At 40.5% G+C, this 25,265-nt stretch overlaps 1 protein-coding gene across 4 annotated transcripts in view; it reads right to left on the minus strand.

Annotated features, from left to right (window-relative positions):
- The window catches only part of Spata9 (spermatogenesis associated 9), a 58,415-nt gene that overhangs the window by 12,564 nt on the left and 20,586 nt on the right, over positions 1–25,265 (minus strand). The window contains exons 2-5 of one of the 4 annotated variants that reach the window (XR_007588749.1): positions 24,589–24,702; positions 20,026–20,271; positions 18,316–18,455; positions 5,982–7,588 (exon numbers count right to left, since the gene is read on the minus strand). Coding sequence is in view for 1 of the 4 variants with exons in the window: in XM_050122166.1 (XP_049978123.1) it covers positions 7,361–7,588; positions 18,316–18,336 (249 nt within the window). In the remaining 3 variants the exon portion in view is untranslated. Of the gene's footprint in view, positions 1–5,981; positions 7,589–15,526; positions 15,679–17,656; positions 18,456–20,025; positions 20,272–24,588; positions 24,703–25,265 lie in introns of those variants that run through there. The other 3 variants (XR_007588750.1, XM_050122166.1, XR_007588748.1) reach the window with 3 other exon arrangements.

Consider the following 25,265-nt stretch of genomic DNA (forward strand, 5'->3'; position numbering starts at 1 on the left):
AGCATGGAAAATGTCTCCGCTTCCCTGGGAACTGAGTCAAAGACCACACCTTCTTTCCTCCCAATGCACAGATGGCACAGCCCCTGGCTGCAAGCATGTGGGGAAAGAGTGGGAGAAGGAAAGCAGGTCTACTCAACAAGATGTGTCTTTGTAGACCTAGAGGAAGGTCTGTGCCGAACGAGTAGGGAGTTGTACCAAACAAAATAAAACTGGTGTCTGTAAGAAATCGTACTTTGTTTCACTACACAGTTCCCTGAATTTATTCTCTTATTTAAAGGCAATTAAAATGATTAGTTTCAAAATTAATTATGTGGATACCTGTTACACTTGTAATTAATTTTGTCTATTGCCTAAGGATTGCTGTTTTCAGTATCATACTGCTTTCGGTTTCTGTAACAAATCATCCCCATAGGAAACATTTCCTCCAAAATTTATGTGGCTACTAGCAAGCAGCATTTTTTCAGTTTTGTGGCTCACATGCAGTGGTGGTTTGGATAAGAATGGCCCCCATAGGTTAAAATAGTTGAGTGCTTAGCCGTCAGGGAGTGGCATTATTTGAGAGGGAGGAGAAGGTGTGGCCTTGCTGGAGTGAAGTGTGTCATGGGGATGGGCTTTGAGGTTTCCAAAGTCCATGCCAGACCCAGTTTCTCTTTCTTGGCCTGTAGTTCAGGATCTTAGCTACTTCCCCAGCACCTTGCCTGCCTGCCACCGTGTTCCCTGCTGTGATGCTGCTGCACTAAGCCCTAAAACTGTAAGCCCCAGTGAACTGCTTTCCTTTGTAAGAGTTGCCTTGGTCATGGTGTCTTCGCAGAACACTTCATGCTTTCTTAATATTATAAACCACCTTGCTCTGCTTCTGCCTTTTAGCAGGAGTAGCATATAGATAAACTAAAATAATAAGCAGGAGATGTTTGGAAAAAATAGGAGTCTTTGTTTACATTTTCTTGGCCGACCAGAAATATTTTATCTTACATTTGTTTCATTAATTTTATTTATTTACATATTTGAATTAAAGTACAGTATCAATACTATGTCAATATTTTTAGTTTGGTTACATTAATATGCACAATATATACAGTTTGAGACAAGAACCGAGTTCAACCTTTCCACTCCTTTCACAGAATTGACTGTCTCATCTCATAAAGAACTACATCTGTTCATTTTCTTTTCATTAATAATGACATAAATCACAAGAAAGCCATGTTTGAGCAGCTGAGAAAATAAAGATTCAATTATACATAGCTGTAGGGTGGAGAGTTACCAGACCTGACTTCATGTTGCTCAAAATCACCTTGTTGAGGACAGGGGAAGAGCTGGGTACAAAGTTCTCTCTCTGGGACTAATGAACAAATGTAAAACATGCTGTCCACTGTTAAGAGGGAGGCCCAGGAAGAAAGGCTTTCCTGTAAGTTGGTAAAAGCTGCATGGCCATGTCTTTGTGCAATAACTCACCGCCACACTTATAAGAAAAGCTCCTAGCACTGCACTTTTCTAGTACAGAAAGCCCGGCTCAGCATCTTGTGCAGCATCATTCCTGAGAAAGCCTTTATTCGGATGGTCCAGTAGAGGTTGGATGCCTTCTCCTTTTGGTCAACCAGGAGCAGTATGTCTTTGGAAAGTTCTTTTTGGGAAATGGCTTTTCCCAGGTCCAAATCACACCTGCTTGTTAGTCTTGTGGCAGGTCCATCACCCACAGAACTGATATTTGTAAATGTGCATTTTAATTCTTAACTGGAGTACACCCTGCAGGGTGCAGGGAAGGCGGGGGAGGAGTAGAGTTCAGTGGGCAGCATAGGGACTGAGGTTCACTCGGGTTTTGCACACATCTTGCTCTCTACCTCCCATGTTGCCTCTGCACGATAGAAACAGTCATCTCATCCTCTCAGCCCAGGAAGAACTTTCAGTTCTGTGGCCCCGCATTAACTGGCCTTCCAGAATCAACAGCTCTGCCTGGATGACGTGCCTTGGCTGAAGTCAGCATCTAAGCTGACTATCTAGGTCACTGCAGCAAGAGCAGCTGCAGGCTGGAGGACTGGTGCTAGGGATGCCGGAAACCTCCAGGGTATCCTCCGCTCAGGGTTTGCATTCCTGAGGCTCAACATTATTAGCTACTCTTCCATCCCTGTGGTCTCAGCTCAGCAGAATCTGGGAGAGTTTGGGGCGTCTTATCTGTACAGTCAGGTTCAAAACCTCTGTGCTCAGGTCAGTCTGTCCTCTGGAAATTCTTTAGGTGACGTGTTTGGATTGGGTCTTTAGGCAGATCATGTTTTGTACATATTTTTTTTATCTTAAACAATAAAACGATAAAAACATAAAATATGTTTTGCACATATTTTAAAGGCCCCAGATCTGAGCATCCATTCAAAAGACCTAGGTGTAGACATCTTAGGGGCTCGGGTCAGCAGCATCCTTTCTCTGCTCATCTTAAGGAAACCATTACTGCAGATTTTATGTTAGACTTCCCCTGTACCAAAGGGCTCAAATATCAGTCTAGTTACATCATCAGTGTGCTAATGAAAGTGCTCCTCCAAGTCCACATTACAGGGAAGACATCTGCTTCACTGGTATTCCATTAATAAAAGATAAATTTGATAGAACTAATTAGATTGTTCCAGGTACGAAGGATGCTTCTTTCTAGCGAGACCCAAGGTCACTTGTAAAAGAGATAACTTCAGATTGGTTACTAGGCCGCCATATTTACATAAAATGATATCCTGTGGGCATTCAGACAGCATATTCCTTTGAACATTAATTCCAGCTGTCACCCCCCCTGAAATTCTCCACCACAAAGCTTCACCTGGAAGCAGTTGGGAATATCAATTGTGGGTTATTAAGAATGAACACAGCTTCTCTATGCTGTGACTCTCAAGTCTCAAGATACTGTATCCATGGATGCACTCCATCCACAGCGCAACCTAGGCCTTCTGACACGTCACACCTCACCAGGGCAACCCTGGCCTTCCTACCCGTCACACTCATCAGAGCAACCCTGGCCTTCCTACACATCACACCTCAATAGGGCAACCCTGGCCTCCCTACCCGTCACACCTCACCAGGGCAACCCTGGCCTTCCTACACATCACACCTCACCAGGGCAACCCTGGCCTTCCTACCCGTCACACCTCACCAGAGCATCCCCTCTCCTTCCTGTGCTTCACATTTCCTACATCCCTCTTGTACCCTCGACTCTAGTGCTGCTGTGCTCACATTCATACTTCTGTCTATGCCTTCACTGTGCCTTCAGGTTTGACCTGCTGTTTCTTTCCTCACTACAAATGGTTTCCTCTCCGAGACAAGCCTCTCACCACTAATCGTCATAGTCACTGCAGTGTTTCCCTCACCCCTAATGCTGATATCCTGAAACTTTGGACGCCAAATTCTCTTCTATCTGCTCCCTCCAACCACATACTACTATTTCTGCTTCCCAAAAAGGCCATGTTCTCTCTTACTCAGGTACCTCCAGTCTGGACTCTTCATTTCCTCTAATGAGTTCCCTGCCACCTCATCCGGTTCGCTCATCTTCCTTCCAGCCTCCTGTAGAGTACTGGGTTTCCTAGGCAGTCTGCAGCGGTCACTCTGGATGCTTCTACAGTCTGCTTTGCATCCATTGGTCATGCACTTGCTACGTGTGACTGATGGTGTCTGCATGTCCTGTTAGCTTCGTAGTCCATGGAACAAGGATAAAATCTACCTGGTACCTAAACTAGTAATTTTATATACCAGCTTTTGATAAATATTTGCTGAGTTAATTAAGAGGTTAAATTATATTCACTTACTTCCCAAAAGAGATTTAGATATCTTATATTAAATTGTAAGAGAAGTAAGTAGGGCAGAAAGAAAGCTGGCTCCTGTGACACATGAGGCTGAGCTATCTGTAAACACTTACACAGAGCCACTGAGAATTCCTTCTAGAATCAAATGCCCAAAACATCATGGAAGGCTAAGACTATGAAAGAGAAGAGAGAGAGAGAGAGAGAGAGAGAGAGAGAGAGAGAGAGAGAGAGAGAGAGAGAGAGAGAGAGAGAGAGAGCTAACAGAGAAGCCAGTATGTGAGCCTCTGTCTCAGGCTCTCCAGTCCCTCACTGGACCAGACGCCTTCACACAACTGCATGTGTGGCCTGGGCGCACATGTGGTGCAGGGTAGAATTTACAGCTGCAGTTCTGAAGGTGAAACACAAACAGCTGTAACCACCACAACAGGAAAGAAGGAAGCTGCTCCCCATGTAGCCCTGCAATTTTCTCTTTGGGATCATGCCTTAGCAAGGTGCCTGAAATTCTCAGCGTGGTGCACAAAACCCTGAATTGAGAAATCTTGGAGGTTGGTCCCAGGAAGAAAGAAAGAAAGAAGAAAGAAAGAAAGGAAGGAAGGAAGGAAGGAAGGAAGGAAGGAAGGAAGGAAGGAAGGAAGGAAGGAAGGAAGGAAGGGAGGGAAGAAATATTTAGCTAAGAATTTTCTAAAATTGAATTAGTTATTGTTAGAGTCAGAAGTTGCTCAGGGAAGTTCACCCTTCCTGAAGTACAGTTTGAGTTAGTGAAGACTGAAGAAAGAAGATCCTCTTGGAGACAAACCCAGACAAGGTCTCATGCATGTGGGCGGGAGACGTCTATAAGCATACTAACCAAGCCACTGTTTGTAAAAGAAAAGAACTGGAAATTAAATTGTTCATCCTCCCAGTAACAAACTCCAGATTATCTTTTCTTCCCAGAATACCAGAGAGGAGCTAAAATAAACTCCAGCTACATTTGTCAATGTTAGCTAAAACCAAGAATTTTCAGAAGGATACTTACAGTATAATGTAGTCTCTGTAAACGGTAAGCATACATGACTATGTAAGTAGACATGACCAATTTAATAAAAACATAAACGTATATACAGAGATGTTCACCTCAGCTTCACAGTGATCAACTCTGTGAAACAATGGAGAAAGGGCTAGAATGTGTTTCTTTTTAGGAAGGGCATTCTGAGGGCAATCTGAAACACATTAGGGCTCACTTCTGGTCATGAGAAACTTCTGCTAAATTATTTCTGTGTTTTGAACTATTTCACTGCTAATTAGTTAAAGTTACATCATTAGGCAGCCCCCAAGAGGAATTATGTTTTAATATATTTGCCAATTGATGTCAAAACAGACAATGAACAGCACATAAGCCTTGGTCCAGCCACTCCATCTCAAAACATGTCTCTAGAGTAAGCTAATCAAATGAGGTCAAGGCTAACAGCAAATACATTCTGGAGTTTATGGGGGGTGGTAGTTGTTGGTTGTTTGCTTCGTTTTTGTTGTTCTTGTAAGTGGTTAAACACACACACACACACACACACATTATGTGGAATGCAAAGACAGAATTTTTCTGCCACTAAATTTTTATGAGTACAGAGAGATTATTCTCCATGGATTTCTCATATTCCTGCACAAACTGTTCTGAGCAAGGGGCATCTTTAAATGTCGAAAGGCTTTCAGAGCTACAACGAGTACGTTCCTGTGGAGAGATGAATCTTCCAGATATGTCAGAGGGCGCCCATAATGCCCTCTCGTTTCTTCTGCAGACACATTGCAGGGTAATGGACACCCTGCCCCTTTAGAAGAGAAGCTAAGGAGGTGTTTCAGTGTCCCTGGAATAGGCTGATTCTTCATTTCATGGTTCCTCTCTCTCTCAACATTAAATATAAGCACTTAAAAAGGCACAGTTATGTGTCATCCTTTTGAATGAAAAGTAGGGAGCCAACAGGATATAGCTCTAGGTAATAATTTAACATGAACAGCAAATCTGCGTCCCTGACACATGACGCACAGACGTACATGAAGGTGAAACATTCATAGATGATCTCATGTCTCCGTTGAAGCCCATTTCCCTGGTAAAGGCCAACACTGAATGTGCTCCATCTTTTACCAGTGAACCCAAGAAACACTGGCTCAGGAACTTGGTTTTCTGCTCTAATTTCTTGAGCTTGGAAGGATGGAGACCCCTCAAACACTTACAAGTCATTTTAGATAGTCTAAAAGTAGAATGGATGTAGAAAAGAGAATGAAAACATGCAAAGAAAACAAGTTAGCACGTTGCTTCATCATCCATGCAAGTGCCTGGAATCTTAACTCTGGGCTGTGCGTATGAACTAAGAGTCTTCTCTTTGGGTTAACCCAGTGAGAGCATGGCTTCCTCTCCTTTCAGCCTGTGTTTAAGCCAATGTGCCTGGTATGAGATGCTTGTTATGAAAGTCTCTGAGTCTCCTGCAGAGCAAGTTCAGATGTTTGAATAGCATTCAGTTTGAGGTATCCGGAGTTATGGGTCATTACATTTAAAAAAATTCAGACTTGAAAACGTTTTAACAGTTGCTTCCCTTAACAAGAAATAACAGAAGTTCCCTGAAGCCATGCAGCAAACATAATTAGAGATAATCACAAATACTTGTGGGTACACTGAGTGACCAGATAGATAGATACCCCAGCTAGCACACCAGAGGTTGTTGGGGTACACTGAGTGACTAGATAGGTGGATACCCCAGTTAGCACACCAGAGGTTGTTGGGGTACACTGAGTGACCTGATAGATGGATACCCCAGCTAGCACACCAGAGGTTGTTGGGGGAACATTGCAATGTTCTGGGAGGGAGGAGCAAAACAAGCGCTTTGAAAAATCATCATACTTATGTTTTCTTTGAACTATTTGAAATGGAAAGTTTTACACAGCTCAATTAAATAAGGTAAAAAAACAAAAGTCAGCATTATTTTCCCTTCCAGACTTTAACAGAAACTGTGCGGCATTCATTTCTCTTATTCAACTTTTTCTGTTTCACATGAAGGATCCCAAATTCACTTCAGTTTTATTTTTAAATTAAAGAAGTCTTAACATGTTATTCTTTCACAGTTCTGTGCAATATAATGTACTTTGATCATAATCTCCATTTTTCTCTCTGTTCTCTCTCTCTGACACCCTCTTTTCCCCAACCAGTCCCCTTCTACTCTTATGCCTTTTTGCAGGAGAGGGGTGACCCACTACTGTAATTGGGGTGTTTGTATGAGATAGGTTTGGGGCAATTTACTTGTGCCTGTGTCACTCAAGAAAAATGACTCACCCTCCTCAGCAACCATTCAGTGCTTCCCAGCTGGTGAAGGAGTATCAGTGGGCTCAGCCTTGTGCAGGTAGCCACCGCTGCCGTGAGCTTGTGGGTGAGAAGGTGTGTCACGTCCAGAAGATGGGGTTTCCCATCATTTCTTCCCATGCTCTGGACCTCGCCCACCACCCCTTCCATGATGTTCCTTTAGCCTTGAAATGGTGATATAAATGCCCCATTTAGGGCTGAGCACCAAACACTCACTTATCGTCAACACTCCACAGCTCATGCGAATGCAACACCCACTTGCCTGCGTGCTGTACAGGGGTTGGTTTGGTGCATTCATCTCTCTCAGCAGCCGGTGAGACATGTGCCTCAGCTCCAAGAGTCTACATGCCAGCTGGGGCTGCAGGAGTTTGGCCACTGACTTGGAAGAGCTGGATATGCTGGTTAGTCCTTGAATTAGTGTTCCCCGGTTGATCTGGGCTAAAGCGAGAGCCATTCTGACTTTGGATGTTCTCTGCACTGGATCTTTTTTCTGAAAAAAATAAGTTTTGACAAGAATCTGATATATGTTTCTCTGATATGTTACTAGCATTTACTTTCAGCAGAAACTGAGTATATAACAACACTGTACATTACATCGTAAACTTACTCAGCCCAACAAATACACCCTCTACAATTTACTGATACCCCTAATTAAAGCTTTTGTATGAACACATTAGTTTATCCTTAGGATAAAGATTGAGAATCGAATTAACCAAAAGATAGAACTGTTTCATTTCTATTTGGGTTTATGAGTTTTTGCTTGTTTGTTTGTTTTATGAAACAGGGTCTCACTGTGTCCTCCCGTGTCACCCTGATTTGTCTTGAATTTTCTATGTGGACCGGGTTGGCCTTGAACTCATAGAGATCTACCCATCACCACCTGCCTTGAGTGCTGGAATTGAAGGCATGTGCTACTATGCCTGGTGGTCTGTAGTATTTTTACATTAATTTTAGGGGCTGTTTTAAAAAGTAGACAAGATTATGTTTTTCTTTCTTACCTTCCTATCTTTGTTCCTTCCTATCTTCCTTTCTTCTTCCTTTCTCTTTCTTCCTTTCCTCCTTTCTCCCTTCCTTTTTTCCCCAATACTTGAGATTTAACCCAGCATCTTGTACATGCTAGGCAAGTGCTTTACCACTGAGCTATGTCTTAGCTTTATTTCTCCCTTTTATTCTTAGACAAGGTCTTGCTAAAGTGTGCAGGCTGGGTGTGAACCCACTCAGTAGCCCAGTGAGGCCTGGGATGTGCAGCCATTCTGCCTCATCCTCTGCACGGCTGCCCTGCAGCCCTGTAATTCCAGGCTCGACTCTAAACAGTAATTCTTAACCATGCACTGCTCGATATATGAAATAGTCAAGCAGTTACTTAAGACCATTAGGAATATTTTTGCAAGTTTAAGGGTTTTATTCATGAGCTAGAGTATAGTAAAAGAAGCTAAATCAAACATCCTATGTCAGTCAGTAAGTGTAAGGAACCCTGCATGTCAACACTTCAGAAATCCTAGCAATTTCTTTTTTTTTTATTTATTTATTTATTTATTTATTTATTTATTTATTTATTTATTATGTATACAATATTATGTCTGTGTGTATGTCTGCAGTCCAGAAGAGGGCACCAGACCTCATTACAGATGGTTGTGAGCCACCACGTGGTTGCCGGGAATTGAACTCAGAACCTTTGGAAGAGCAGGCAATGCTCTTAACCACTGAGCCATCTCTCCAGCCCCAATCCTAGCAATTTCTAACAAAACTGTAGTTTCGTCAAAATATCTAACATGAACACGTGGTTTGTGTGCTCTGCTCGTCTTTCACCACCGCGACACCGCATAGAGTGTGCTTAACTGTATTCCAGGCAGCAAACAGGCAGCTTCATCACTAATTTAAGCAATTTGGGGGTCATCAGACCATCCTTAGGGGAAAAAATTAGTTAGGCATTGGCTACAGATAAGCAACATTTGAGTCTGCAGTATTTTGTTAAACTTAATATATACATAGAAACTATCTGGCCGGGCGGTGGTGGTGCACTCCTTTAATCCCAGCACTCGGGAGGCAGAGGCAGGCGGATTTCTGTGAGTTCGTGGCCAGCCTGGTCTACAAGAGCTAGTTCCAAGATAGGCTCCAAAGCTATAGAGAAACCCTGTCTCAGAAAACAAACAAACAAACAAAACCCAAAAAAAAAGAAAAATCTGTTAAATTTTTTTTCTTTGCAGTGAACATGTGCTCACCTAAGAGCTTACATTTTATATATTTACTTTAAAAATAGACATCACCAGATTTTAGTATTTTTCTTACTGTTCAGTATTTTTCATTGAAGACAACTGGAAGATGGTCTAGCCCACCGTGATGATGCATTTTTGCCCTGTTTGGTGTCCTGATATGATTTGTTCTGTTAACTTTTCTGAAAAGTTCTCGGTCTCCCAGACAGCAGCAACAGTAACTAGTGCTTTCCAGACAGCTGAAACTGCTCCCCTCCTCAGCCACAATGAGGAAAGCAATCTAAAAACAAAGTGATCAAAACAGGCCAAAGGGATAGTGACCTGCTGTGGTTTTCTTCCCTGGGTGTGGTTGAAGGGCAGCCCAGAGAAATCACACCGCCTGGAGGCTGAGGCTCAACTGCCTGACCCTTTGCAGCTCCTCTCCAGCTGGTATTGGCACTGGTTTGTTCTCGCTTGTGACTGCAGTTCACCTACACTCTCCCTCACGGTAGTTATTACTAAGAGTAGTCAGGACAAACAGGCATGGGCATGGGAAGTTTACCCTTGTAAACTTTGTCTCTGTGTTCGAGTGGTCAGTGTTTGGGGAATCTATCATGGTGGCAGTTAGGAACTGATACTGTTACTTCTGCAGATTCCTCTCCTTATTTTCTACATGACAGGGTCTTTGACTTTCTTCTGATTGTTCTGAGACACAGTCATGCTGTCCAAGCCAAACTAGTCTCAAACTCCACTGGGCTCAAAATCTGGACCCTCCTTCCTCTCACTTGAGTGACAGAGTTGCAGTCATGCACTATTTGGCCTTAGCGTCTTCACTAGGCCACGGCTGGAGTCACTGTTTCCCACCAGACTAATCAAGCTGTCCAACGCCCCTTCTACATTTTCCTTTTTGATTTTTTTTGTCTTATATAAAAATAAGGGTAATTATCATTGATAATTTGGTCAGCTCCGATCTCATATAGGGCTCAGATAATTTAAGTTGATCAAAATAGGAATGATTGTTAAAAACATTTTTCCAAGCAAGGCTGCATTGAAATACAGGCGTATTTAGCTGTCACCGTGAAATCCTGGCTGACTTTCCATCTTTACCTGTGGCTCATGACTGTGGTCTTTGTTTCCCTCTAATGCTTAGTTGTTACAATTTGGTCATGAGCTCCTTTTACATGCCTTTTAAAACGCTTTCTTTAAAATAAAGCCAAACAAAACAAACCAACAAATAAAAGTTTTCCCATATACTTTTCAAGGCTTTGTTACTTCCAACAATGCAATGCTCTTGATCACTTGTATCTTCCCAACTACAAACTGGTCCTTTCCCAGAAAGACATGTTCCGGCCCCCTCAGGAAACTGATGTAAGAAAGCAAAAGCAACGTTTGCATGCACATGCGCACGCACATGCAAGCAGGTGTGGTTCTCGCCTGCACTCTGAACAAACAATGACAGGGAGGAGCAGCTACCTATATTTCTCATGTGGAGTGCCATATTTGTGATGATGTCAAAGCACTATGACTTGTTTTCTTCTTCTTCCTCTTCTTCTTCTTGTTGTTTTTCTCTTTTTCTAATTTTTTTCATTTTTTGTTTTCTGAGAGACAGGGTTTCTTTGTGCAACAGCCCTAGCTGTCCTGGAACTAGCTAGTTGGCCTCGAACTCAGAGAGGTCTGCATGCCTTTGCTTCCTGAGTACTGGGATTAAAGGCATGCTGTTGATGGAGCTATGGGCTGCATCCCTGCTGCCCAGCTCGGCCGCCTGGCTAGCTTATGCCCCAAAATAACAACACACAAACTGTATTCATTTAAACACTGCCTGACCCATTTCTATTAATGTGTGTAGCACCGAGGTGCGCTTACCAAGAAGATTCTAGCCTACTCCATCCTGGGTCGGAGCTTCATCGGTCTGCCCCAGAGAGCAGAGCTAAGGCATATGAGCTCACTTCCTCTTCCAGCATTCTGTTCTGTTTACTCCACCCCCCTAAAGGCTGGCCTATCAAATGGGCCGAGGCAGTTTCTTTATTAGCCAATGACCTTCCTCCATCAGCGTGCGCCACCACCATCTTTGTTTTTCTAATCAGATCATTGTGTGGTTTTAAATATAGACATCGACCCCAAATGAAGCAATCTTCATGCTTGCCTGCTAATTTTCTCTTAGAGGCTTAGCCCAGCATCTGGTTCCAGTGGAATTGTGGGAGTTCCTTTGCACACTGCTCGCCATCATCTTAGTAGTTTGTGGAGGCCAGGAAGTAAAGGCCCCACCCAAGCACCCAGAGGGCAAGTCAATAAACTGGCTTCTGGAACCCTGCTCTAGATTTCCCCGTTTGAATACGTAATCTCCTACCCCCACCCTGGGCTTTCTGGTTTCTATGTTTGTGGGGGTCCCCCCTCCCCACAGGGTGTGTTGTCTCCGGTTTTAACGCTGACCTTTCGTTTCTTTTATCACAGTTCTTACTATCCTCTGCCTATAAAACCAGCCCGTCAGCAAAAGTATTCAATTCTTCCTTTGTACTGTCCCAGAATTTGACCCCTCACCTATCCACCCCTAGTCTAAAATACGTATTTCTTCTCTAGGTTAGCGGATTAGCCACCTGCACAGTTCCCTTGTCCCAACTTTGCTTGTTTTCATTATTTCAGCAGCAAATAAAACGGAGAGATCCAGCTCAAACAGGTGTCAGATCACACATCTTCCATAGGCTCAGCTGATGTTGAACTCCGACTGAAAACTAAGCCCATACAAGCCCTGTGGCTTCACCTCCCTGACCCCACCTTCTTCTCTTTCCTTTTTCAATATTTGTGGAACTTAATCAGGAAAGTTTTGTGAAAGTTGAAATAATTCTTGCCAAATCCAGACAAAACCAGAGCTAGGAGATTGGGTGGGGGTGGGGGGCAAGTACTGAGGTAAGCAGAGGTAAGCACTTTCTCAAGAGGGTTCTTCTTCTTCACATCCTATGCTTTGTGCATCTCACACACAAATGGGTTTGTGGTCTAAGTCAGCAAAGTGAATGGGGAACAATGGGTGAAAACTATCATTGCGTTCCTCCTTAAATGGTCTAAGAAGCTCATAAGGAAAGAAATTCAAGGTGTTGGAAACAGGATAGAGCTCTCTTTAGGGAGAAGGTACCCAAAAGTCTGAACATAAATCACAGTCTTGGATCAAGTAACAACGATACTATCAGAAGATAGAGCAAGGTGAAAGGCATATAAAAATTTGCAGGTTTTTTTGGTTGAACAAAATCTCAATGTCTCTAACTTTGGCGTTGGAGAAAGCACATTTTGGAAAAGAAATAAGTCATTTCTAGCATGCTCTGGCCTCTAGGGCTCCCTCTGATGCTTTTTCTATAATTATTGTACCTACTGTCCTAGGTTCACTGGACACCTGTCTATCTCTCCTCTCAGAGCTCCAGAATATGGCCAAGAAAAGTCTCTGGCATTTCAAAATATTTTGTACGAAGTCCAGGGGAATGCAGAGATGAAGGTAACTAGACTTTATCTAACTTGAAGGTCTGAAATTGCAGAATTTTGCCTTTCCTCTGGAGTTTTCCATCCTTAGTCTGTCTTGCTCAGCTGAACAACCTGTGTGCTGCCCAACAACTATCCACCTGGGATCCTGCACTTCACATCACTCTCCTTCCAGGTCTAGACACCCAAATAGAGAAGGCTTACTTTCTCTGTTAGTCTAAAGTCAGAATTATAAGCTAAGCAACTTCAATTTACAGCTCAAATACATAAAGTGAACACAATTTGTGACATTTCTTGAATCCAAACTGCTAAAATAATTTTATTATGTCTCAACTCTGTCTCCTTTACATACTCCACGTAGACCTCTCTCCCCCTTAAATAGTCATTATTCTTCCAGTCACTCAGGAAATGCAGACTCCTTACCCCGCATGGCCTTGCCCTCCCACACTATCAGTTTGTTATAGACTAAGTACTACACTCCCTCTATCTTCCCAATGTTTCAGGCAACCATTTATAACATAATTTTACTAGAAACTCTGCCTCCATTAAGAAAACATTAGCACTGGAGAAGTACTATTTGTTTTTCGTGTGTGTGTGTGTGTGTGTGTGTGTGTGGTGTGTGTGTGTGTATGTGTGTGTCATGCACATGTCTGTGTTCATGTGCATGGGCCCATGGGGAGGCCAGAGGAGGGCTTCCTATGTCCTCTTGTATCATTCTCCGCCTGATATTTCAAGACAGGTCTTTCACTGGCTGCCACCCTTTCAGCTAGGCTGATCAACCAGCGACACCCCAAGACTCGCAATGCTAGGGTGATGGACACGTGCAAAGGCCTGGTTTTTATGTGAGTTTTGGGGACACAAACTCTTGCTTGCACAGCAAGCGATCTTACCCATCTCCCTAGCCCAAAGAACTACATTCAAAGTGAAAATTGGATGTCATTTCCATCCTCAAAATCTTCTCTGTCATATGTTTGTGTTATAATTAAGACAAAAGATCAACCTCTTTTGTTCCATGACATCCAAAGATCTTCATGTCTGGGTTAAATTAATAATACTTACTAACCTTGCCATTACAACCAGTCGTCATTAGATTAAACTCACGGACAGGGATCACATCCTGTTTGTCTCCCCACTCCCAAGCAATAGGGAGGTGATGAAAAGTGTTTGACATGGCTAAAACAGCCCCAACATCTTTCCTAATGAAACATGTAAACTTATGATTGCCATGTTGCTCAGAGTGCTTTTGGGTTCAGTTTCTGGTTTGGGCTAGAAACTTGATATGTGACATCGCCACACGTCTTTTCCAGTGTCCTGTAACTTCACACTGTATCGTACTTCAAAGTTGATACTTGGTCTAATTAGATTAGATAAGATCACATCTTTCTTTACTATAAACATCTTCAGAATTCCTTCTTTCCCTCTGTCTCCAATTCCAATATTTTATCTCCTTCAAATCTTTTATGAAACGGACACTTGGTGGTAAACACAGTGGGTGTGTATTCTGTTTAAGGTGGTAAACTTTCCATATTAACACACACATATTCACACTGCGTCTCTCCAGGATTAGTTTATCTCAGTTAAATGTTTATATTCACTTAATTGGCTTAGATTTTACCTGTTTCTAGCTACTTTTTAAATTTTACATTAAACAAATCTTAAGTGAACTACATTGTCAGTTTCTGCTATGAAAAACTTCCAGATTTTTAATCTAATGACACAATGATTATCTTTAATCTTAATTGATCTGCCTCATTCACTTCCTGCTTTATCTCCCTGCTATCCAAGGACTCCTCCCAGTAAGTAGAAATTTCTTTTCCTAAGCAAAAACGTTTTCTTAAGCTTTACTTACTGATATCAGTATTAATGATTTGTATGATACAAAAAATCCCATATTTTGTCTTCCTTTGAAGATTATAAATCACATTACCTGATTAGACTGTGATATTCTTAGGATGGTAGGGAGATCATCTTTAAACTCATCTATAAGGTCCATGACTGCCTTCTGGATCCCCTCAACTAAGGAAAGGAGAAGTTAGGAGAAATAGCCCCTGACATTCACAGGACTTTGGAACAATGGCCCACCTCCTGGGTAACTGGGAAAACGGGGAAACCTGTGAGATTTGTCCCCAGTTGTTCCCACGCCCATATCCCAGTTTACAGTAAGGAAGTCATACGTCTTCCAGAGAAGTTCTTCAGCACCTGCCCGCATATCCACCCAATAGGTCTGACTTCCATGATGAGCTGGAACTTGGGTTCAAATTGTGAGCAAGTTTCAGGCCTGGGAAAAGGATATCCTTCCACTGAGGACAGCAAGCAAGGACAGAACCTGATTCTCCCCTGCTGGAGTTCTTTTGTTACTACACAATGGGGCCTCTGAGAACCTGCTACAGAACCTTCTGAAATAACTGTGGTGGTGGGAGGAAGAAGAATGTGTTTGGAAGGGAGGAGAGGGAGCCTGACAGATGAATCACTTAGGAACTTCTACAGTACAAAATGAGTTTGTCCTATAGTGATGCTTGAATTAATGGATGTTCTGAGAACAAAGCTCCCCTTGAAGGCAGTTGTGATGTGATTTAAAAGAAATACTTTATATAGTGTCAAACACATGCACACACACACACACACACACACACACACGAACGCATGCACGCACATGCACACACACACAAGCCATTAATTTGGAAAGACTTCTGAACAAATTGAAGTTTGCCCAGCTGGAGACCCATAAGTAACATCAGGCAAAACTGTGAAGTTTTTGATTTGTCTTTGTTTCTTTTATTTAGTTTTTGCATACCTAGAAAATCATTGCTCCTCAGCATACAAGGAACAAAGTGAATATCAAGTCAGTTTAGTTGTTGGTGTGGATGAGTTAAAATTTTTCCTCTTAATAGTAGCTTGGTTGTTGTCTTCAGTGAACTTGAGGCTGTGGAAAATGGAAGCTTGTTCAGAGAAACTGTGGAAGAGAGCTAATTGGAAGATCCCTACTCTCACACTTTTCTCAGCCCTTAACCTGACTGTAAATACTTCATATACCCACTTCTAGCCAAATACCACCCTCCTTACCTCATGGTCTTAATTCGTAAGAATGTGTTAACATTGAAAAGCACAATGCACTACCAGAAAGAAAATCTTATTCACTAATGACTAAAAATGTAACCTGAGGTAGAGTGAGATGCTTTCTCTGTTCTATCTGAACCTCTTGGCTGGCGAGGTCCACCTCAGAGCAGCAGAATTCCACCTTGCCCCACCTCAGAGCAGCAGCAAAAGCCTACCTTGCTCCACTTTTTTTGGGTAAGGTTTGACGTTAGCATTTCGCAAGTGTGTCCGTACATCTATGTTGGTCCATGGCTGTTTTAGTATTTGACAGAACAGTACCACAGTTTTGTGAATACAAGCTGAGCTGTCTTGGATTTTGCAGTAGTGTCTGGAACAATAACACCTGAACTATTCAGAATTGCTTTAACTTCTCCTTTGTTTTCTTTATATTTCATTAAAAGTCAGTTTCCAACTTTTGCAATCATCACATGGCCATAGGTGTTTGAATTTTCTTGGGTAGTTTTACTAACTTTTGTTTCTCTAGCAACTCCTCTACAGCAAGAGTTTTAACTATGTTTCCAAGGGGCCCTATGTAAATGTATCAGGTCTTTCTATGTTATTTTTATCTTAAATGTTTGTCTCTCTTTTTTCTTAAATAAAAAGTTACCTTATTCTTAGTTTTTCTTCAACAATGAGAATACTCTAAACATATCTTTCACATATTCTACTGATTTTTGAAGGAACAGTTCTTTTCAATCATTCCTTTGATTTCCTTCTTGCCCCAAGGCTTATCTTAACTATGTTTCATAATTTTCAAGTAATTACATTTTAAGAATTTAGGTCAGAGAATATGGCCTATAAATCTCTACTTCCCAGACTTGAAGGTTTCCTTCTGAAAGACTACATGGCCATTTTTCATGAATATTTGAGTTATACAAAAGGATGTATAGTCTCTAATCAAAGAACAAAATGGATAATAATAAACTGATTCAATTACTTAATTTTTAGAGTCCACTCTACCTACCACAGGATAAAACAGTGTGAAGATAATCCACACATTTTATTTTCATACCTTTCCTTGCCTTTCTGTTGCTTTTTCCTCATTTTAAGTTAACAAAGGAGTGAACCTTATAAATTCTCTTGTGCTCTAGTGAGAACCAGAGCCAGTGAAGACGCACATGAGCTCCCCACTGTTCACGTCAATATCCAATCCTCATATCTATCACGAGGGCCAACTAACACCCGTCTTACTGATTGGTAACAAGCACCGAGGCACACGCTAGAAATCATTTGGTTTGCCTGAGCATCCTGCCATCTCACATCGTGGCTCTCAGGACTGGGAGAGAGAAACCTTTGTAGCAGGGAGCTTACATTCAGTTAGAAATAGAAACAAGGAATTTTCTGTTTTCTAAGACCCTAGAAAAATGATTTCTTTCATATTTTGTACATGGAAAGGAAAACTTATATGCTATAAAACATTTCTCTGCTTTGAAGGGAGACTTATGCGCTGGAATGATTACTTAGCAGTTAGGAGCACTGGCTGCTTCCCAATGGACATGGGTTTGAGTCCTAGCACTCACATAGTGGTTCACCTCATTCATAATCCCAATTCCAGGAGATCCAGTACCTTCTGCACTCAAAGGGCACCAGGTATGCACAGAACACTTGGAGATACACGCAGACTAAACATCCCACATTTTATTTTCTTTAAAGTTGTTCCCATCAATATCATTTTTTTAACAATTTAATATTGAATAATTTCTTTTTAAAAGATTATAATATGATTACAATATTTCATCCTTCCCTTTCCTCCCTCTTAACCCTCCCACATACCTTGCCCCACCCTCCTTCAATTCATGGCCTCTTTTTCCACTAATTGTTATTGCAGGCATATGTAGACACACACACGTGCACACACACACACACACTCACACACATGTACACTAATATATTCCTAAATATAATCTCCTCAGTCTGTGCAGTGTTGCTTGTGTATATGTTTTCAGAGCTGACCATTTGGCACTGAGCCACCCATGGGGTGTTCTTCCCTAGAGAAGAGCTCCCACACTCCTAGTATTCCTTGGTTCGTGCTGGTAGGGTTGAAGCTTTGTGAGCTAACCCCATTCACATGGTCTTGTCCATTGGTGTCATTCTTGTTCAGCTCAAGTTTGAGCAAACATGTTGGTGAGACTTTCAGAGTGTCACTTCTGACATTTCTAGGGGACACGGTCTTTTATTAAACCCCTTGATCCTCTGGCTCTTACACTCTTTCTGACCGTTCTTCCACAATATTCCCTGAGCCTTGGTTGTAGGAATTTTTTTATAGCTGTATCCACTGGGACCAACTGCCATAACTCTGCATTTGGATTGGCTGTGATTTTCTTCAGTGGTGTTGGAGCTTATATGATGGCCTTCTGGAAAGCTAGTCCTCACAAAGCAGATATTCAGGCCGGCTCAATAATTTCTTCTGTTTTTTTTTTAAAGGATTATTTTATGGATATGAGTGCTCTATCTACATGAGTACCTTTATGGCAGAAGAGGGCATCAGATCCCATTATAGATGGTTGCGAGCCACCGTGTGGTTGCTGGAAACTGAACTCAGGACCCCTGGAAGAGCAGCCAGTGCTCTTAACCATTGAGCAATCTCTCCAGCTTGAAGAATATCTTAAAAAGAAAAGAAAAGTAGATTTATAATGGCCTTAGAAAATCTGATGTTAAAAATATCAAATGGAAAAAAGAAAGCATATTTAACAAGTGGTGCTGGCATGTAGAAGAATGAAAATAGACATATATGTATCACCATGCACAAAACTTAATGCACAAATGGATCAAAGACCTCAACATAAAGCCAGCCACACTGAACCTTATAGAAGAGAAAGTGGGAAGTACACTTGAACGCATTGGCACAGGAGAACACTTCCTAAATATAACCCCAGTAGCACAGACACTGAGAGAAACAATTAATAAATGGGACTTCCTAAAACTGAAAAGCTTCTGTAAAGCAAAGGACATGGTCAACAAGACAAAACAACAGTCTACAGAAAGAGAAAAGATCTTCACTAACTTCACATCAGACAGAGGTCTGATCTCCAAAATATACAAAGAACTCAAGAAATTGGACACCAAAAGAACACATAATCCAATAAAAAAATTGAGTATAGAACTAAACAGAGAACTCTCAACAGAGGAATTTAAAATGGCTGAAAGACACTTAAGGAAATGTTCAACATTCTTAGTCATCAGAGAAATGCAAATCACAACAACCCTGAGATTCTATCCTACACCTGTAAGAATGGCCAAAATCAAAAACACTGATGACAACTTATGCTGGAGAGGTTGTGGGGTAAAGGGAACACTTCTGCATTGCTGGTGGGAATGCAAGCTGGTACAACCCCTTTGGATATCAGTGTGGTGATTTCCATAGCAGCTACTCATATTTCCAAGCTTTATCTTAATTATAGACTCATAGAAAACTGCAAAAATAACAAGGGCTCAATTACCCTTACCCATTTTCCACAATAATGACCTCTTATAAACCACAACACAACAGCAAAACCGGAAGCCTGATGTTGTAATGACCACTAAATTCATTCAGATTCCGGCAGTGTTATGTGCACTTGTGTGTGTGTGTGTGTGTGTGTGTGTGTGTGGTTCTAAACCATGCTCTCCCACATGAGGAATTATGTAACTTATCATCCTTATTCATTAAAAGAGTTTTTTTTTTAAAAAAAGTAGTTCTTTTTCATTCTAGTTACTTAGCATAGGAACATAAAGAAACTAAAAGCATGAAACATAAATGTATTAAGTCTTATTGAAAGTATAAATAGTACTGCAATTCCTGGGAACTTAACTAATGTCTTAAATGTTATAAATTGTTTTCCATTTGCATGCTTTAATTACAAATTGCTGTTACCATAGCCACTACAACGTTGTAAAATGCTTCTTGGATTCATGCTAGCATGTTGGTAGCAACTCAACTGGTAGAATATTGACTTCTTTTTCAGAGAACTAAAGTCAACTGACAAAATTATCTTTCTTTTTAAATGGATTTAATACATTTTGTTCATTTAGATGCTTTATTACAATAATCTTTACAAATGTAACTTAGTAAAAATATTTTTGCATTTTACTGATACTTCATATTAGAAAAGTCAATTGCATCAAGAGCCATGAAGAGTTGACTGAATGTATTGATCTGGGCTTTTCTGAGGGCTTCGATGGGTTAACTACTCACAATGTTATTGGCACAATGAGACCGCCGTGTTTAGAGTTCCTGCTACCCATGGTGGTTGACAGCTCCAGAGCAATGGCCTTTAGGTCTCTCAGCATCTTCACGTGAAGCAGTAGCTGTGCAGCTGCAATGCTCTCAAGGAGTTCAGGACAGTCTGTTGCCTGAGCAGGCCAGTGACTGCGGAGGCAACACCCTACTCAACATGGTACCACAAGTTGCTGCTTCCTCAAATGACTTGTCAACTTTAGACTATGGGAGAAAAGAGAATAAATCAATGATTAATTGTGCTAACAAAAGTAATTTTTATGTTTTAATGAAAATATAACTCCATTGTTTTTTAGGAACTAAACAAAACATCACAAGGCATTGCTGTCTTGGCAGCCTTCATTACTTAGCCATAAGCTTCATTCCAACTGAAATATGTCAAAATATGTGATGCTCTCTTGTAAGCCAGGCAAAGAAGCATCTTCTGTGTAGAGAGAAAATAATAGTGGGAAAGCTGCCAAGAAAAATATTTACAAACTATATTTCCCTTCTCAAAAAAAAATCTGCAACTAATTTCATAAAAGCGACAAGAGGTTGTTTCTTTGTTGTTGTTGTTTTGTTTTCTGGGGTGTTTTTGGCTTTTTTTTTTTTTTGCTTGAAGATATGCTAGATGATCAGATCAACGTGAGTAAATATTTTCGGGCTAAGAAAGTGCTGCTTTGTGAAGGTTGCCTGAGATGTAGCTTTTGAACAACAGTGACATTCACAGCACAACAGATTACACATACTTTACATCTCAATGCAAACAAGGCCAGAGTAAAGCTAGGTTTCTGATTCAGGAATGTTCAAACAAACAAACAGACCAAGAATAGATTGATATTCATGATATTACTTTTTACAAATAAAAAGTTTTTTTTGTTTTCTTTAATTTTCTTTCCTTCCTTCCTTCCTTCCTTCCTTCCTTCCTTCCTTCCTTCCTTCTTTCTTTCTTTCTTTCTTTCTTTCTTTCTTTCTTTCTTTCTTTCTTTCTTTTTGTTTGCTTTTGAGACAGGGTTTCTCTGCATAGCCCTGACTGTCCTGGAACTCACTTGCTAGGTGAGGCTGGTCTTGAACTCAGAAATCCTATTTCTGCCTCCTGAGTGCTGGGATTAAAGGTATGAGTCACCACTGCCCAAATTTTTTTAAACTACATTTATTTATCTACATGTGTACATACACGCGTGTGCCTATGTGTGTGTGTGTGTGTGTGATCTCATGCATCCCACGATGAGTCCATATGGAGGTCAGAAGACAGTTTGTAAGAGTGCCTTTATTCTTCCCACGTTGTTGATCTCAGGGATGGAATTTAGGTCATCAACTTAGCAGCAAGCATCTTTATCCACTAAGCCTCCTCAATAGCCTCATGATATAATTGTAGTGAACTAGTTAGTGAAGTTCTTAGTCTCTGCTCTGTTGCAAAGAGACAGACACCTTGTCTACAGAAACTCTTAGAAAGGAAAGCATTAAATGGGGACTGGCTTACAGTCTCAGAGGGTGAGTACATGATCATCATGGCAGGAAGCAGACAGGCATGATGCTGGAGCAGTAACAGAGTTCACATCATGATCTATAGATAGCAGGCACACCACACACATGCACCCTTTTTTGCACTTTTGAAACTTCAGATCCGACCTCCAGTGACACACCTCCTAAAGAGTTCATCAGCTAGTGAGCAAGCATGTAAATGTAAGTATGAGTTTCGGGGTGGGAGGGGACATGCTCATTCAAATCACCACACAAAGTGCATTTAAAGCCTCAAAAAAGCTTTTCAGTGGCTTTTTACATTTTCAATTATGGTAATAATTCCATATAATGCCATTATTTTACCAAGGGAAAACTTAGAAACACATAGTATTTGCCTTGAGTCAATGGATTTAGAAGGAAGAAAAAAAAAAGACATCTTTCTAAAAGATAAAAGGCATGACAAAATAAAATGAGCACACTTGAAAATATTGTGGCAAAACAAAAGTGCTTACATTTTTAAGTTATTGTCAACATTTTAACAGAGAACTTGACTCCCTCTGAAGACCTAGGAAGGCTTTGTTCTTACATGCCAGACTAAAATCCTGTCTCAAAGCACTTGCCAAGTGCTAGAATGTATCCTGAATACCTCCTGTGTGCTGCACACTCCCAGGACTGCCTCTGGCAGACAGTACTTTTGCTGACATCCAAAGGCATTAGATACTTCCAGCTCTCTTCCCCAGTTGGAGAGAGGCAGAAAGAAGAGAATACCAAAGCTGTCTGAATAAACCATGTAGACCTTTTGAACATATTCAACCCAAATCATTCATTTCTAGATAAAGAACCTTCACTGGGGATCATCACTAAGTACCTTGCTCTTTTATATTATATGCTTTGTTTATTTTCTCGAAATTTGCCATAAAGCATCATCTGTATTAAATTAATTCTTCACCAGAAATTGGCTTTGCTGCTTAAAAGGATTTGTTGGCTAGGGATGTAATCCTGTGATAGAGCATTTATTTAGCACTGGTGAGGCCCTGAGTTTTACTCTTAGCATAGTACAACAAAATGAAATATAAGAAAAATCCTAATTTTACGTGTTATTTTTAAAAATATGTTTATTTAATATGCACACATGCATAGAATGTTTGGGTCAAATGTGCCCCATTCCTTCCTTTCCAATTTTTCATCCATCACCTACATTTTTTCCTCCCAACTTCATATTCTCTCTTCCCCCTCCTCCTATCTATATCTATATCTATATCTATATCTATATCTATATCTATATCTATATCTACATATCTGTCATCTATCTATCATCTGTCATCTATCTATCTATCTATCATCTATCTATCTATCTATCTATCTATCTATCTATCTATCTATCTGTTGAGTTCATTTACTACTGTCTCTACAGCTATAGAACAATCCACTGGAACATGGGCAGCCTCTCAGGAACTATGTCTCTGAAGAAAATTACTTTCCATCCCCTAGTAGCCAGCAGTAACCAATGTCTCCTCAGACAGAGGTGGAACTTTGTGATTGTCTCCCCATCTATGCTGAGATTTTAACTGGCTTGATCTTGTCCAAGTCTTGTATAAATAGTCTTAACTGCTACGGGTTCACGTGTGCCCTTATAGCGTCATATCTCAAGAATATTATAATCTCCATGTGTCTAAAAAACCTGATTAGTATGACAAACATGGGTGACTATTGACCTATAATATTTAATACCTGTATATTAGAATAATAAACAATCTTTAAATGACTTGCAGCAAATGAGGACAATGACCTCAAAATGTAAACAATGTATAATAAGTATCTTGATCAGAGGTAGAAATGTATAGTGCAATATGATAAAAAATATTCTAAAACTGTATCAGTATACAAAATATCTTAAGCAGAGGTAGAAACATGCATGCATACAATGACAAAATAACTGCATAGGTGTACACATATTGTAAACAGAAATAGGAGCATATTCAATACAACAAATATAATTTTGAATTTGTATCAATATACAAGAATCCATACCAATGTAAATTGTCTATAAATAGTAGCTCACAAGTATTCACTCTATTACTCATTATTATTATTAGTATGAGTAAGCTCACACTACTCTACCTATTATCCCATCCAATTTCCCTTTTTTTAAAGAGATCCCTGAGCCTACATAATTTCCACCCCAACCCCCAACCCTATATCAGTTATAATCAACTCCTAATTGATGTCCCTAACCCTGAGGACAAAGTTGTTTGGGAGAGGGGACGTCATCTTCTAAAATTACTTCCAGCTGTTATGGGGCTATGTTCTTTCTATGGGATCCCGTGAAAGTAAAATGATGGTTAAGTTTCAAAATTACTGTCTGGTGTAATTGCAAAGTAGATGATAGGGTTTTTCTGAAGTTCTCATTTTAAGTTCTGTCCAGAACGTTGTAAGAAGGTGCACAACTCCAGCTATCCAAGGTGTAATCATCTCAAGCAGCTGGTACACAAAACCAATCTTCAATTAGCTCTCTCAGCATCACGGTGTCATAGCAACCAGGTGGAGTCGTTGTTGTGAGGCCCCATCTTCTTCCTGGCAACTTCAAAGATCACTGCAGAAAATTTGTTGTTCATTGTGGAAAACTTAAACATTATTCATATATACATAAATTCAGTGAAAGTATTTATGGGGAAAAGTAAAATCTTTCCTAAATTCTTTCTTCTTTCTGTCCCATACCAGATGGCTCCTTAACATGAGACAGAAACTCTGAATTTTTCTTTTAACAACATACTTGGATTTACAGGATAGCCATTGTCCAACTCCAAAGCCAGTATTTTTTTAAGTGAGTCACAACTATTATTATACTGAGATTTTATACGTGTGTGTGCGTGTGTGTGTTCAGGTAAAGAAATTTTACCCTGTAGATGATCTGTCCTCATATGTCAGATTTCTCTTTGCTTGGTGATCTTTTCTGGATAGTTATCGTTTCTTCTTTGGGCATCTAAATGTCCAACGTCTCTTCACTTTTTGAAGATGAGTGTTTTGCTGCAAAGACAAGAACAGAACCCTGCCCCAACACTCATGAGGTTTTCTTACCACCTGTATGATTGTCACTTCTGTGGATGAGCTGTCATTTCTCTTTCTCAAGACCTTTCTCCTTTCCAAATCGAATCTTTAATAATTTTGATGGTATCCATAGCTTTTCTTCTCCTGTGGAAACAAGAGCAAAAACCCTTGCCCAACATAGCACATTTCCTAGGTTCCATTCTGAGGTCAACTCATCCTTGAAATACACTGGCTGATTTAATTCAGAAGTCTTTTCTATTATCCAATATCTCTCCACTGCCATAGTTTCTTTCTAATTAGCATTAAGAAAATTCAAGGTTAGTAAAGCACTATGTAATCTATTTCTGGAAGTATTTTCCATCCCTTTCTGTTTGTTTTAACATACCCTTTATAGCTCAATTTGATCTTTCTATAATTGCCTGGCCTGTAGATATTAAATATTCCTATCATATGCTCTTTATTATAATAAGAAAAAAATTGTTTCATTTTCTTAGAAACATATGTTGGACCATTACCTGTCTTTTTTTTTTTCACTGTTCAAGGTTTATTTGGTGTTTTCATTGGCATGACACTTGGGTAGTCGGTTGCATCATACATATGCAGATCTTCACTTTACACAATATTTCAATGTACATTACAGATACATAATACACAAAATAATATCCTTTAGAACAGTTATACACAAGATATGCATAATGAATTTACAC

Source organism: Alexandromys fortis, unplaced genomic scaffold (assembly GCF_014885135.2).
Source record: "Alexandromys fortis isolate MF-2015 unplaced genomic scaffold, M_Fortis_MF-2015_v1.1 scaffold_163, whole genome shotgun sequence".
Classification (NCBI taxonomy): domain Eukaryota; kingdom Metazoa; phylum Chordata; class Mammalia; order Rodentia; family Cricetidae; genus Alexandromys; species Alexandromys fortis.